This window comes from Branchiostoma floridae, chromosome 2 (genome assembly GCF_000003815.2).
Source record: "Branchiostoma floridae strain S238N-H82 chromosome 2, Bfl_VNyyK, whole genome shotgun sequence".
In the NCBI taxonomy this organism is placed as follows: Eukaryota; Metazoa; Chordata; class Leptocardii; order Amphioxiformes; family Branchiostomatidae; genus Branchiostoma; species Branchiostoma floridae.
In genome coordinates, this window is record NC_049980.1 from 11,139,549 (window position 1) to 11,156,006 (window position 16,458).

At 41.7% G+C, this 16,458-nt stretch overlaps 2 protein-coding genes across 3 annotated transcripts in view; one reads left to right on the forward strand and one right to left on the reverse strand.

Moving 5' to 3' along the window:
• LOC118404885 (glycine receptor subunit alpha-3-like) overlaps positions 1–16,458 on the reverse strand; it is a 48,206-nt gene that overhangs the window by 12,054 nt on the left and 19,694 nt on the right. The window lies entirely within an intron of this gene.
• On the forward strand, positions 2,434–13,702 carry LOC118404870. Of its 2 annotated transcripts, XM_035804258.1 has the most exons (11): positions 2,434–2,924; positions 3,281–3,435; positions 7,281–7,431; positions 7,847–8,074; positions 8,237–8,530; positions 9,118–9,303; positions 9,445–9,573; positions 9,811–10,191; positions 10,582–10,689; positions 11,068–11,161; positions 11,257–13,702. In XM_035804258.1, the coding sequence occupies exons 2-11, from the start codon at positions 3,313–3,315 to the stop codon at positions 11,366–11,368; spliced, it is 1,806 nt and encodes a 601-aa protein (XP_035660151.1). In that variant the 5' UTR covers positions 2,434–2,924; positions 3,281–3,312; the 3' UTR covers positions 11,369–13,702. The 2 variants fall into 2 exon arrangements, with proteins under 2 accessions (XP_035660151.1, XP_035660146.1); XM_035804253.1 differs by lacking the exon at positions 2,434–2,924 and having other exon boundaries at positions 2,997–3,435.

Here is a 16,458-nt window from a genome sequence, read left to right on the forward strand (position 1 = left end):
TGCCCACAGAATCACAACACGCGAGAACCAAAATAAAACTACAATTAGGCAGGACAGTTGTGGACGTTGTAACATTGTAAAGATTGTTGTAGAACGAATTATGGAACGACTGTGACAATATGTACTAGTATAGTAGACCATGATGTCAGGACATACAATTGTACAGAAATTTTTAAACTTTGATTCTTCCCATGCAGATAAAGAAACGTTTTGGTCAGAAAAGTGAAGGACATAGAATTATGTAACAGTAAGGATGTGTACCATGTACTTATAATCATATCAATTGTTCAATCTATGATTTTCCAGTACGACTGTTTCGAGTCGCCTGTGTTCTCACGCCCGTACCGTCATGCGCAGTACCGACAGCACGTGACCTGGTATTCCCAACAAAACACAAGGATGATCAACTGGGCAGGCGCAGAGGGACAGGATGGCAAGTGCGCATGCGGGGTGACAGGTCACTTTCATAGCTTTAATTCCTAAATGACACCTTTCTGGGTTTCAATTTCAATTTCAAACAGACGAAATAACTTCTGACGATAACTATTTGTTATCAGTCCACATGCCTTTGATAAGAATTGTCCTGTCTTGAATTTTGATATAAATTTTTAGTAGTATGTGATCAGATATAGATAAAATAGATTTACTGTATTTTGTGATTTCATCAGTTTCTTCAGCACCACTGAAGACAGAACAGTATCAGGTGTATATGAAAACATTACCGAACAGTTTTATCTGCTAGCGTGAGTTATTGCAAACGTATAATATTTACACATATCATCTAATTTGTAGACTTATGGATGTATTAATGTTGAACATCGTAAGACTTCGTGCACATGGGAGGGTTGTTTTTGTTATACCTTTTAGCATGTGACGATATCTGTCTATCTGTGCTGTCTATCTGTGTTACTTATCATACACACCATACGTTTCCTCTCCATAGGCACCTGTGACAAAGGACACAAACGGTGTAACTGCGACAACGATGACGACCAGTGGCGGCAAGATGGCGGCCACATCCGGGATAAGGAGCACCTGCCGGTGACTCGACTCGTCTTCGGGGCCAGTCGTGACGTACTGATGCACACCGAGCAGGGATTCTACAACATCGGAGCTCTCAGGTGCAGGGGGCAAGGTTTGTAAACAACACGTATAGGGGCAGTGAAAGGATTCTGTATACTTGTCATTAGGCCATGTTGATTTGATTATATGGATGACATCCACCGGGAACTCCAAAATTGATGCGAGCGAGCGAATAAAAAAAAAGTTTGGCAAAAAAAAAGTTGCCTTCAGTATGAAATCAAAGTGGCCAGGAAGGTTGAACTTAGGACTAAACACACATAGTATGGTATACCAACAGTTAGGTGTAGGGACCAGTACATCATACGGGTGCAAAACATTTTTTTCTTCTTGGACCAATCCGAAAAAAACAGACCTGAAAAAAACAACAGAGGAACAGGTTTCGCCAATTACAAAATGGACACACTATGTCGGCAGCCATTTGGGGTCTAACCGGGGGGCCAAGAAGACAACAAGAGCGAAGTCAAGTAGAGTTTATAGTCAATTGCACCAAGTTTCTACAATCAAAGGTACAGAGACAGTTAGCCTTTATCACATGGAGATGGGATTTTAAAATGCAGTGGGAGTCCAATAATCCACCAAACAGATTCCTTGGTAGCAAAATTGACCAATTACCATTGTTTTGAGTATTGCCAGTTCTCAAGTTTCCACAGACAATCAGGTCCAGGTTCATGTCCGGACCTGGAAATGATCCTCTGGACCTGAATTTTCTGTACTGGTACCTCCCCCAACCAACAATAGATTTTTTTTCTTTCTGTCCTTTCACATCTTATTCTTTGACTTTAGATTCATTTTGGCATTCTATTGCAATAGTTATCTGTTTTCTGATCCTTTTTTTTATAATCTACGGAATATTTGTGCTCATTTTACAGCTGCTTTGCACAATTTATTGTGTGGTCGAAAACTTTTTTTTTGTTGGAAATGGCCGAAAATTGGTGCGAGCGCGGATGTCATCCATATAATCAAATCAACGTGGCCTTACTAACCATCATTCCTTTGAAAAGAATGATTGTCACTAATGTCACGTATACATTAATGTATTGTTCATGTATAATGTAATGTACGCAAGTTAACGTTCGCCTTTATCCGCGGCTCAACCTATATTCGTTGTTTGTAAAAACTGGGTATTTAGGGATATCAAATTGACGGACGGTGATTTCAAACTGCAAAATTTTCACGATGTTTCAATTTGAAATCGCCGTACGTCAACTTGATATCCCTAAATACATCGTATCTAGATAAAACTGATATGAATAACCCCGCGAATGAACTAGCGTTTTATGCATATGTCAAGAAAAGAAGAGCACTACATCTTAGATAGATTAGACTTCACCAATGTTGTACTCCTGGGAAAGGTACTTAACACCTATGTCCTCACTCAAGGTGTCATAGGGATCATAAGGTAAAAATGAATACCTGACTTCGGTAAGGGACGTCTCAGATAGAAGGCAAAGATGGATTCAGGTTCTGTGCGTTGAAGTGGGGCATTTTTGACATTGTTGTACAAGTAGAATGTGTCGTCCAGCAGTGATCAGTAGTCACACGGTCGCAAAATGAGATAATCGAATGTTACTAATGAACACTCCAAGACCGGCCACACTCCTTTGTCGGCTTTTGGTACTACCTTATGCTAGCAAGGCACCTGCGTGGAGATTAATGATTAGATACTGACCGAGGTTTTTCTTATACTCCAGCTGTTGACAGGTGGTACCCTCCCTCCTGTGCTGAGGTGAAGTCCCGTGGTGGGCATGCGCAGGACAGCAGCGGCAGTTACATCATAGACCCTGACGGACCGGGGACAGGCGTGGAACCATTTACCGTCTCCTGTGACTTTAACCAAACAGGTCAGACACATGACAAGTCATCCGTCTTTTCCATAACTTACTTTTTCAATGTGCATCTTTCATACGTATCCAAACAATAATTCTATTGTAGTATGGTCCCAAACTTGTTTCAACTAGTCTAACGTTGTATGTCCTGATCACATTCCAATTATTTCCCTTCACATGGCTTGTCCTTAGGCTGTGACGTTACAAAATGTTTGTCAATGAATAGTTTCCCGTCTAAGTACTTGGACAACTGTGACCATAAAAGAATAGACAGGGATAAAAAGGAGGAACGAATTTAAACACCACCCTATACACCGAAATGTGTGGGAAGGATTCTCTAGTCACTTCTTATCCTCTGTCTGCATTGACAGTGACAACCACCGTCCACCACAACAGAGAGGAGATGGCCCACGTGGACGGACATGAACACCCCTTGTCCTACCGGGTAGACGTGTCGTACGCCGCCAGCATGCGCCAAATACAAGCGCTGATGGCGATTTCTGACAGTTGCGAACAAAATGTAGAGGTATGGTCAAGTCTCTCATTAGTCGTAAGAAAATTAACAGTCTGAGAACAAAATTTGCACCTAGCTAATTATTGGATATGACCATAAAAGAACGAGAAAGATGGAATTTATTCGATTGATGTACAAACCCAAAGAAAATACTTGTGTGCCTCTAAATGGCGATGTACTGACATCTATACATTGGGTAAAATTAAGGATAGTAGTTACATTCCAATCTCAAGGCTCGAGAAAAATGATAGCTGTACTTGATGTACTGTTTTCCCGTCAACATACATATATAATTCAGGTTTCCAAATAATGGCGCCTGCAACTAGCCTGAGTACCATCCGCATAGTAGTTGACCTCAACGTTTAGTGTATATTATATATGGGGGCCCCAAAGGCCTTTTCCGTAGAGCGTAATCGGCGGTTTTAATTCTACGTACTCCGTAGCGGGACCGCTCGAATTCAACGTAGAGCGTAATCGGTGCATTTTGCGTCGAGCGATATTGGCCCCTTTAATTTAACGTATTACGTAGAAGCTAACCGGATTTTACCGTAAAACGTAATTCATGTTAATTTTTCGTCAAGCGTAATCAAAGTTTCATTAAACTTAACTAGTCTACCGGCAAATTTTACCCGCGAAAATGCTGGAAACTGCGTTTCAAAGGGTCCAGATTTCAAAATTTCGCCGGACATTCCTTGCTATGGCTCAACACTACGGCACTGGACATGGTGAAAATATGTTGCGGGAGCGTCGTCCCCCAACTAGTAGAAATCTTTTTACCGACCTTAGCTTAGTTAACAAGCAAAATGTGCCCCTTAAATGCAGGAAATGGCATTTCAGAGGGTCGAGATTTCAATTTTTCTCCGGGCGCCGGGCGGCCCTTGCCAAGGCTTGCGACGGCTTGGGCCTAGCCTCCGGCGCTCACGACTCTCCGGCGCTCGTCGCCCTCAAAGACGTTTCTCTGACAGAAATGTCATTACATTGAGCATATGGCCTGCCAGCAAAATTTGTCCCTCAAAACGCAGGAACTTATGGTGTTTCAGAGGGTAAAAATTTCCAAATTTTCCCGTACCTACCTTGCGACAGTTCGACTGTTCGTGCTTTCGGCACTCGAAATCTGAAAATGATGTTTGGGGGCGTTGCCCAGCTTAAAGCTAAAACCATGTGAATTTCTAATTGGATGCTATTTAACTTAGCTTAGTCTGTGAGCAAAATTTGCCCTTCAAAATGCTTAAAATGGCGTTTCAGAGGGTCAAGATTTCACAATATTCCCGGGGGAGCATGCCCCCGGACGCCCTAGGATTGTCGCGCCTCCGCTTTCGGTGCTACAAGTGCTGAAAATTACGTCACATAAGAAATTTGCTGTCGCCGCCTTTGGCCAGCAAGACGTCTTTAGAAGTTAAGTTTTAATCTTATTGATGGAATTATCAGTTTTGTTTAGATCTCATCTTCACATGTTCTGCCGTCGGCGGAGTTCAGCCAAAAGACAATAAATATTTGCATAATGCATTATGAAATTTCGTAATTTAGCGTAGAGCGTAATGAAGCGTCCATAATTTAGCGTATTACGTAGCCGGCCCTCCCGAATTTAGCGTAGAGCGTTGTCGGTACCCCCCCTTTGGGGCCCTCATATATAGTCGCTTCTCTGCTATTCACAGCGCTACACCAGCTACACCTGTCCCCGCGCGCCACAGACAGGTGGTCGATTAACTCAATTTTGGAGGGTAACCAATCAGAGGAGTTATGCAAATGACAACGTATGCAATGAGGGCAGGGGTAAAACAAGGGGAGATATTATCACAAAAGGCGCACAGTTTGACTTTGGGGAGGAAGCAAGAGGGGGTTGGGAGCAACAGGCGAAAAGTCGAGTAAAATTAAGGATAGTAGGAAGGGAATAAGGATGTTGAGATATGAAGAGGAGGATAGTATTTGTACCCTAAACCCACCATCTTTTTGCGTTTCGTCGCCCTCTGGCGACGAAACGCAATGTATTGGGTTTTACCTTCAGTGGTTGCTTCGATGCATGCTTGGTGCTTGGTTTGGTTCAACACGACCGCACGCAACTGCTACAACTGTATGTTCGGAAATACCATTGCATTGTGGTTTCGGACTTCAATATCCTGGAAAATGGCCATATAACATCTATTCCACAAGATTGCACAAGAAAAAAAATGATTTTATCAAGAAAGCGACCGAAAATCGACATAAATAATACTATGTAGTGAGGTTAAAGCATAATGTACACTCGCCATTACACACGTGACAACTTAGCTCAATCGGTAAAGTCATACGCCTTCAGATCCGAAAGTCCCTGGTTCGAAACCGAGAGTGGATTTTTCTTTTTAAATATTGAAGATATATAAATATTCTATTTATTTATTGATATTATATTTTTATATATCATTTTTTATTCATTCTAGTATTCATTTCATATATGCAAGGCCTTTGTCTTATGAACAGGACTTCATAGATTCCAAACCCGGCATTCGAATTTTTCTGTTCATGGTAATGGAAATACTATTCCACAAGATTGCACAAGAATGAATGGAAATACCGTGCAGCGGCTCCTATGCGCGGTAAGATGATTCTCGCAAAACACTCGCCACTAAACTACTATTCATGATGTAAACAGAGGCTCTTGATGTTGTTTGCATGAAACTCCATCAAAAACAGCGATCCTTTCTTACAGAAGCAAATGCTCCATTGTTCAGTATCGACTACACTCATATACAATACACGTAACAACTTAGTTCAATCGGTAAAGTCATACGCCTTCGGATTCGAAAGTCCCTGGTTCGAAACCGAGAGTGGATGTTTTCTTTTTAAATATTGAAGATAATATATAAATATTCTATTTATTTATTGATATTATATTTTCATATATCATTTTTTTAAATTTTAGTATTCATTTCATGTATGCAAGGCCTTTGTCTTATGAACAGGACTTCATAGATTCCAAACCCGGCATTCGAATTTTTCTGTTCATGGTAATGGAAAATACCGTACAGCGGCTCCTATGCGCGGTAAGATGATTCTCGCAAAACACTCGCCACTAAACTACTATTCATGATGTAAACAGAGGCTCTTGATGTTGTTTGCATGAAACTCCGTCAAAAACAGCGATCCTTTCTTACAGTAGCAAATGCTCCATTGTTCAGTATCGACTTCATTCAGAAGTTTTCAGACAACACGGATGTGGAAAGTCACACCGCTCGACACAAAAGTATGGAAATTTTCATGAATATTAGCAAAATTATCCAGGAAAACAAGGAAGGAATGTTGTAAATGCGGAAACCAGTATAATAGAGATGAGGTAGCTGTTCATTGGTTTGGATATTTGTTTGACATTTGGTAGTCAATTTAGATAGAATCTTGTCACAGTACTAGTGCTGATGGTGCTTTTTCAAGTGTACATAAGTACCTGAGTATATTGATAGATTTTATAATGAACTTATTGTACATTTAAAATAAAGTTGTAAGCCAAGACCAGCTATTAAAAAGTACTCCTTTCCAAAATAACAATTTTTCTTATAGACGCAACAGCCCTTAAGTGACTTTTTCTAACAGATTTTACTTCAAGAAAAAGACAGTTCACACTCATAAACGTAGACGAAACGCCAGCTTTTTTTAAAAGCACTTGTTTGAAAATTTGTAAAAGTGTTCACCTCGCTCTCTGGTCAGGGATGGGGACTATTCCGCATTCCTTATCACCCCATCACCTTGCTGGGGCGCCTGGGATGGCACCACCAAAAGATTTGAATATACAGGTTTCCAGACGGGTAGCAGAAGCGAACAAAAGAACAAGCCAGATCAGACTAGCCTGGAACTAACTCCCTCTATAAATTCTTCTAATTTTGCAGTATCACTGTTACGGCTCGGCCATATTCTATTCAGAGAAAGAGTCAAAACCCGACAAGCAGCATGCCGCCTGGTACTCTAGAGAGGGAACGGGGATGTCTTACTGGCCAGGGGCAAGGGGCCACGCGGGAAAGTGTGCGTGCGGTGTAACAGGTAAAGCGTGATTGTGACTAAAGGTGTGTTCACAGTGCGTATATATTCAACTCCGTATGAGGTCCGTATGGAAGACTTAGCCTCTACCAGGCTCCACAGGTCAATGGAAATAATACACATATTGGCAGATTTAGTTGCCGAGGGGTATGGTTTGCGACCCCGACCCAGCTAACTCGTTTGGCATGTTATCTGTCTATATTTGTCATTTTTCACTTTTCCCAGTGCCCTGTGGATCCTGGTATAGGCTAAGATTTCCATACGGACTTCATACGGACTTGAATAAATACGCACGTGTGAATACACAGTATGCAGACGGTAAAGAATGTATCTTAATCTTTTACCTGGTACAACACAAAAACTGACTTTCATGCGTCACAACAAAATTTACTACATGGATTCGTGTATAAAACCACAGGCACGTGTGACAATGGAAACCCACGTTGCAACTGTGATAACAACGACGACACCTGGCGGAAAGATGCAGGAACTGTAACGGACAAGAGCCTACTACCGGTGACAGGACTGGCGTTCGGTGACACATCAATCAAAGTCTGCTTCGACGAAAACGAAAACATAGTATCCCTTCTGGACGAACAAGGATTCTATGTGTTGAGTCCCCTCCGATGCAGGTCTAGTGATGCAGGTTTGTTTTCCATTGTTTTTTTGTTTTTGTTATTGCTTTTTAATTCATGAAGCACATAATTGATACCAAACGTTGGATAGATTTGTGGAAAACATCAGCCGGAATCATTTTCTCGACACCATATGACTATAATTGAAGTTGATATCCTGCCGTTCCCTTCAGGAACACCGCAGACAACAGCCCAACCTTTGGTTCCAACTAGTTCGACTTCCAAAAAGCCAAACTTTACTGAGACTAAACATACAGCTCTTCTAACGAAAACGGAAAGTTCGAATTCAGATTCTCTCCTGAGAAGTACCCCAAGAAACAGAGAAGAAACAGCAATAGAGGGAGACCAAAATGTAGATAGGAAGACACTAAGTCAAGATGAAGACAGTAGGATTCAAGATGGGGATATGGAAGAACCGTCTGATGACAAGAAAAAGGACAACCAACCACATGGTGACCAAACTCCAGGTTGGCAATTGCTTACAGTGAACTAGATGTTTATCAGTGTCAACATACAACATTCTTCCAAACTTGTATATTTTTGCCTCCTGTGCCCTGGTATTACAACAAAATAACCTGCATTTTGGCAAAGGGGTGCGTGGAATATTCATTCAAGGGACGCAGATATAAATTTTAGCATACAGCACTTCAAAATGATGTATTTTGGATTTTTTGACAAATATTTTTACCTTCCCGCAGCGTTCCAGTAATGTGACCCAGAGGACGTTGACCAAACCAGTGGGATGGTGTGCAGGTGTGCGCGATCGCTAATCGAATTATTAGGGCAGCCAATAGCCGCGCGACATTTACTACAAGCCTGTTTGTTCAACTTAGGTTCAGCCAATGAGGAAGCGTCATTCTAATTGAGGTCTAGTTACCCCTTGCTCTAATTAATATTCATGAAACGCGAAGCGAACATATCCAGTCAACGAAGGTGCTCTTGAAATATGCTGTATTTGCTCATGACATGAGCAAAAATCTATCTATTTAAAGACATCAATTCCTCGCCTAAACTTTGTGCTACTTAAATCAATGTTTTTACAACTATTTCGCAGAAGACATTCCAAATCCTAAAGAGAAGCCACCGAAAGATAGTCTCGACGAAGATGAAGGGGAGGAAAGACCAGTTGAAGTCCTCCAGAAAGAAGACATCGACCAACCACCAAATATAGACACTGGCACCAAAGACGAGAATAACCAGTTGATCACAGATCACTCTTCAGTAAATGTTCCAAATCCAGGTAGGTACGAGTATGTACAGTATGTTAGCAATCCATTTGTAGCAATCCCTTGTATACGTACAAAATGCTCCTTTGCCAGTGTATAAAATGTCATGAAGTTGTTCTACATGTGACTAACACTCTTTCCATTTTACCTATTAGTCCTACAGGATGAAATGGTGGATAGCATCAGTAGAACGGCTCACGGCAGAAACGGCGCCGCAGAACACGGTACCGAGACTCGACAACCTTTTTTGAATAAAGAGGATTTACTAGACCAAGAAACATTTGGTAAGTGTAAATTGATTTCATCTTCATTTCATATCTGAATGCACTGACATAGTCTGTAGTAGCTCATTATAAGAAGTGAAATACAACAACATGTAGGTGGTTCTTAGACGTAGCGAGCAGTCTGCATGGTTCATAGCATATACAGTGTTGCATCATTTTGTTCTTTGGTGTGTGCTGGCAGTGAATTATAAGCTAAACCAATCATATCTAATATGCTATATCTGTACCATGTTTTAGATCAATGGTCTGGAGAGCAGCTTGAAAGAGAGGACGATGAGGGGATACACAATGTACCCGATGAGACAGAAAATCCTCATGAAGAGCCTCTACTGCATGAAGGTACAGACATCAAAACCCAACCTGCTTACTCTACGGCAGAACCCCCGGATGTTGTAGGCGCCGAAAACACAGACAGACAACCGTTTCAGGACAATCCCAACCAACCTGTAGATATGCCACAGGGTTATGACGACGCAGTTATCGGGTACAGGGATGGAGAACAGATGAACAGTGAACCCGCCCATCCCTTGGAAGAGCAACCGGGCCTGACTCATGAGAACACCGACAACAACAAGGATATAGATCGGCCCCTAGAAAATCTGCAGAACCCAGCTGCCTGTAAGTGTCACTCTCCTTCAAAATAAATTTAGATAAATCATCATGATACAATGTTACTAGAGAACCAACAGGAAGCCCACTAAAGATATCTGATGAGTCATTTTTGTAAATGACGACCATTTATTTGTGAACGGCACTTTGCGCGACTTCGCTCAATGGGTACCTGAAGTTTGTGTATTTTTTTTGGGGGGGGGGGGGGGGGGGTGTGAAGGAACTGGAATGAGCTGAGAGGGTTGGGCTCCAACTTCCAATACGGTGTCCTAGATACGTTGACTAACACCCCACTGTCCCTGTGGCCTCAAAAAGGCTATGGTACTGCATGCCTTCACAGTGGCGGTGCTTGTATGTATTATAAAGATATATCATGCGACTTTTCGGGCTATCTTTCAGTGGGTCAAGATAATTCACAAAGACGTGGGGACCGTACAGATGGACCGGGGGGAGTACATGTTCACGAACGGCCCCAGTGGGTGCAAGGTGGGGACTCGACAGATGATGGTGAGTCAGTCATCTTGATATCAAATCTGTTCATCTTTCACACACGAATAATTCTTGGTTGGTATATGTTTTGTGTTTCTTCCTTCTTAATGCGCCTGTGATTACTTGTTTACACACAAACCATCTCTTTTTCCATTAGACAGCTGCCGCTTTATTTTCTAATTTTCTGATTCAATATAATGAACGATGCAAAAGTAAAGTAAAAGACAACAAAATACACAAACGCAGAGAAAAATCGTTATTCTTCTATGAAATTCTTTGAGCATTTTTTGGAATATTTGGTGGCTCAGCGGTCGTAGCCTCTGGTGGAAAGGGAGAGTTGAGTTGTGCAGCTAAGAACCTAGTGCATGTAAATATAGGCACTACTTTGTTTTATAGATGAGCCAAGTGGCTTCCCAGAGGAGCTTACACTCGAGGTTGGAATTCCTGTGGTGCTGACCGCGCTCGCAGTAGCCTTTGTTATTGCCTTTAGGTAAGTACAAAGTTTATTCGAGTATTCGAGTATAAAATATTAGCCTGACTCATACTTCTGTTGACAAGTGATAACACACAATTAATTTCTTTCAGAATGCCATGCAAAAGACTACACATGAAGACAAGGAAAAGGAGTAGATCTGACGGCTTCACTGATGTGGGCAGTCCACGTCTTTTAAAGAGTTTCTCCATTCAACAGTCATGAAAATGTTAGATAGAAATGCAATCCCCAGAGCAATGGCAGCATTAGCACAGAATGGCATGCGGGTTCCACGTTATGTGCTTAACGATGGACTTTCCTCTCCCCAGAAAAAAGTAAGCGAAAGAGAACAAATAGATTCATCTTTTTTTAACTTGGGTAAGTGGAATATGAAACTTCTGCGGGGGAATATGTAAAACTTCTGGGAGTGGAATATGAACCTGTCTGTTGTACATTTAATTTGGTACATTTGGAACCCATCAACCATCAATGTACACGTATACTCATGTATAGGTCATGTATTTCTTAAGCACCCTAGTTGTGTAATTTATTATGAATATGGAATTTGTGAAATTTATCATTTCTTTGAAGACGATGACATTATTTATGACTATGTTAAATACGACAGAAATATGACGTTAATTAGCGTATTAGTGACATTACTAAATTATGAATGTATAACGACAAGCTATGATAAGATAGAACTTTGTGATATGCCAATACCTTAGCCAGAACTGCATACTACGTACGCAATGCTCTGATACAATTGTAACATCATTTAACACAAGGTTTTAAGAAATAATATCAAATACATAATTAGCATTTAATTCAGTATTCACAATGAATATCATTACTTTGCCTTCTTCAGTTTACATTTGTCACAGGAGTCTTATAACACTACGAATCTACTGAAATCACTTTACTTATTGGAATTCATTCAATTTACAATAAAAAGCATTAAAAACAAATCAAACACCCATAGCTATGTGCGACATCCTTGGTCTATTTGGGAAAAACTAAAAGGTGTATATATACATACTTTGTTCACACTATTCTCTTAAAACGTGAATAGCATGAAGCAATACATTGTGTGACAAATATGGGACACCAAGAGAACTATGGACAGCCATCTGATTAAAACCCTCCAGCTATTTTTCGTTATGGCGTTCTGCCCCCCCCCCCTAGGAGACCCTCCAAAATCAAACTATTGATGACTGAAAATTACTGAAATTGCGATGGCTATTCTGATAGTTCTAATTAAGGTATGAAATAAAGTTTTATATTCCCATATCTATTGTGTTCTTAGGTTTTACTGACAAAAATTTGAAGATGAAGTATTGAAATTAAAAGGGTGTTACAGGGGGTTACCAGAACCAATGAAAACACAATTTTTGACTCTCTACATTTCTGTGATCTTTAAGGGGCTTGTTCTCCGACACCCAGCAATTTAAATGAATGGTTTTACCTTTACTAGATAAAGGAATGTGTACTAATTGAAAATCAAACATTGTCTAATTGGGCCATGCATACCATGAGCCGTGAGCGGGGGGTCTTTATGGGGATTTTCCAGGTTTTGACGATGTCAAAACAGGTAATAACTGCTCACTACGGGGTAACGAACAAATTTTTGGTGTCATTGTGTAGAAACACTGCTTAGTTGTCAAAAACGCTCCAGCTAATTGCAAGTGTTTAATGGGGCTCTGTATGGGGGATATAAGGCTACTTGAAAATGAATTCTGCTGGTTTTACCCACTTCTGTTGCTCTGTAAGTGCTCAATATGGGTTAAGTTATGTCATTTATTGGTTTCTCTGTCTAGGAACAATTCTTAATTGTCAAGAAAGATAGTTACTGCTTTTCAATCTGGGCTCTGTATGGGGGATATAAGGATATGTGAAATAAAATTAAGCTCCTTGCTCAGTGCCTAGTTATGGGCTCAAATGTTGGGCTGCGTTACTTGTCATTGTTCGGTTGTGTGACATTCAAGTCTAACAGTTTCATTAATTCAACGTGTCTGTCTTTCCTCCGACGGACTAGCGCCTGCCATATAGCGACAGAAAATGTTCCTATGAAAATACATGTCAGACCAAAGCCATCAAAGATAGTCGGTACAAAGCCGAGCAGTGCCCACTGCAGTCCATAGGCAGAGAACGCATTGGACTGTAGCAGTGCAGTTACAGCATTGATCTCCACAAGCTTCAGGCCAGCGTACCTCAGCACGATTCCTGTACCACGACTTGCACAGTTTGCAAACAAGACTGCGGCAGCAGTCGGCTCCAGGTACCATGTTTCACTCGTAAAAATCGTTGTTAGCCCTGACACAACTGTGGCTATGCCGTAAGTGTATGTCAAAATCATCGTTTTCGAGGTGGATTCCATAAGCATTTTGACGTTAATGTTCAGCATGGCGTGCAACAATGCTGCACCGATGGCTAGCACAATTCCTAGAACAACGCCGTCGTTGTTGACCGTTGACGGGCTCTTGTTGATGGTGGCGCTATAACCCAGTAGTGAAACACCTGCTATACACCATAGACTGCCAAACATGGTCATACGTGTGGGCATCTGAAATCACAAAATATATGCTGAAAAGTTAAATGATAGATAAAGTACTGAATGTATGACACTTTTGTACTGAGGCTTGCATAAGAATATTAGAGGATTTCAAGAAGAAAAAAGACCCGTTTAATTTCTCAAACGCGGTTTTGCCCATCCTAATTGTATCGTCTTTTTCTATACAGACCTCTTTACATTTGTGTATAGTAGAAATACATTTTGTAATGTCCTAATGAAGCACAGAAACTGTGCCATTCGTTCTTAGTCTCTGACATTTACCTCATTGTATGCAATCGACTTAAGACTGAACTTTTTTCAACAGGAAATGTACGTTTTGGCACAGAGGATGTTGAATATCAATTGACTGTTTTATATGACTGGTTTATGTAGTACCCTAAGTCTATTGGCGACTTACCTCTTGAATGAAAATGCAGGAAAGAATCACGACGAAGACGATCAAGCCAGGGCTGAGCACCATTTCTGCGTTGGCAGGAGGGGCGTACCGGTAAGCAGATATCTGGCAAAGGATTGCAAAGAAACGACCCACTCCATTCAAAATCAAGCGGATGACTTTTCCATGGTTATTGGGGAGCCGGAGGTTTGTCCTATGGCAGATGGCGACACACAGAACAGCGGAAACAAGCAGCAGATCGTTGAAGAAGTTGAGCTGATATGCTGTGTATCCCCGGTCTTGTACGTACCTTGACGTTGCAGGAACCAACCCTGCGAAAAGCCCGGATCCCAAGCAGGCTACCACACCCCAATGATTCTGAGGCAAAAACATAGATCATTGTGAGATACTATATAGTCCATATGGCTTCTTGTTTAAGTACAACTTATGAAACTATGCAATTGAAACAGTTGTATTTTATGTAAAGCCACATCGAGTTAATCTATACATCACATCAGGCTGCTCATTTTTATTTTCCCGATTTCTACAAAAACGAGAATTTTTGCCCTCTCCGTAGATTTTTAGTTAACATGACGAGAAAGTACCCAAATGTACTCTCCAAGCAGAGGTTAGTGGGGAAAATCGATTTTCACAACCAACCTCTGCTTGGAGAGTACCCAAATGGGCAAAATGATGTGTTGTAGCATGTTGCATCTACTTTTCGTCGGCTCCAGGAATCGTCAAAAAACCTTGAGAAAACTAGATATCCAGGATTCGTACTTCCGGTGCCGTCAATCATGGTGATTGACAGGACAGAAAACATTATTATGCACGCCCATGTTTCCATATATGGGTCGACCTCGTGAGACCTCGACAGACTCAAGTTGCGAGAGATTAAGGTAGCAGAACACAGTTTTCGGCCTATGGGGATTTCTATAGTTAAGGGCCTCAAGGTGACTGGCTTCGACTGAAACTGCAGCCGGCTCACGCTAGAAAGGCAGTTGCGTAATGGGGCGCATTTATACACAAAATAGAAAACTTTCACAATCCAAACCATGCAGTCTCAGAGTCGACACCTTCCGTGACCACGTAGCACAGGTTATATCTGGCTGCCCCTCAAATAAAGCTTTTTACCGCTCCTTCAACAAGTTTATCCGTACTAGTTTATGTACCCGCGTCATACAACCCGGGGTTCGCCCATTAATACTGTGTTCTGCTACCTTAAAACCCGGAAGTGATCGCTGCCCTCCCCATGATAGGACGCCATCTGAATGATTTTAACAGGTTAATAGAATGTGACGCTGCACGAAAAACAACTTCAAACACGCCACACATATATAGTCATGCGACTGTTATTGTCTATCGTTGTGGAAAACGGTTGCCTTTCAAGACATGCGTTCAGAGTATTGCGGGACACCCGCGGTGCATGATACCATTGCGGTGCGTACGTGACCCACAGTGACCTCTTGCTCGCAAATTAAAAATGGCGGGAGAATTCCTTATTTTCGTCAGGCGTTCAGGTCGTTTTCTGGATATCCAGGAATCGTCCTCCTGTTCAGGCAGTTTTCTGCATATTTGGCCAAGGTATAACCAAGGTATGGCAAAGGTATAACCAAGGTATGGCCAAGGTCTGAACCAAGGTATGGCCAAGGTAAGACCAAGGTATGACCTAGGAATGACCAAGGTATGACCAAGGTATAGCCAAGGTATGACCAAGGTATGGCCAAGGTATGACCAAGGTATGACCAAAGTATGGCCAAGGTATGACCAAGATATGGCCAAGGTATGACCAAGCTATGGCCAAGGTATGGCCAAGGTATGACCAAGGTATGGCCAAGGTATGACCAAGGTATGGCCAATGTACCGCCAATGTATGGCCAAGGTATGGCCAAGGTATGGCCAAGGTATGACCAAGGTATGACCAAGGTATGACCAAGGTATGACAAAGGTATGGCCAAGGTATGACCAAGGTATGGCCAAGGTATGACCAACATATGGCCAATGTATGGCCAATGTATGGCCAATGCATGGCCAATGTATGGCCAATGTATGACCAAGGTATGACCAAGGTATGGTCAAGGTATGACCAAGGTATGACCAAGGTATGGCCAAGGTATGGCCAAGCTATGGCCAAGGTATAACCAAGGTATGACCAAGGAATGAGCAACGTATGGCGAGATTTTGCCAAGGTATGGCCAAGGTATGGCCAAGGTATGAGCCAAGGTATGACCAAGGTATGACCAAGGTATGACCAAGGTATGGCCAAGGTATGGCCAAGGTATGACCAAGGTATGGCCTAGGTATGACCAAGGTATGACCAAGGTATGGCTAAGGTATGACCAAGGTATGGCGAAGGTATGACCAAGGTAT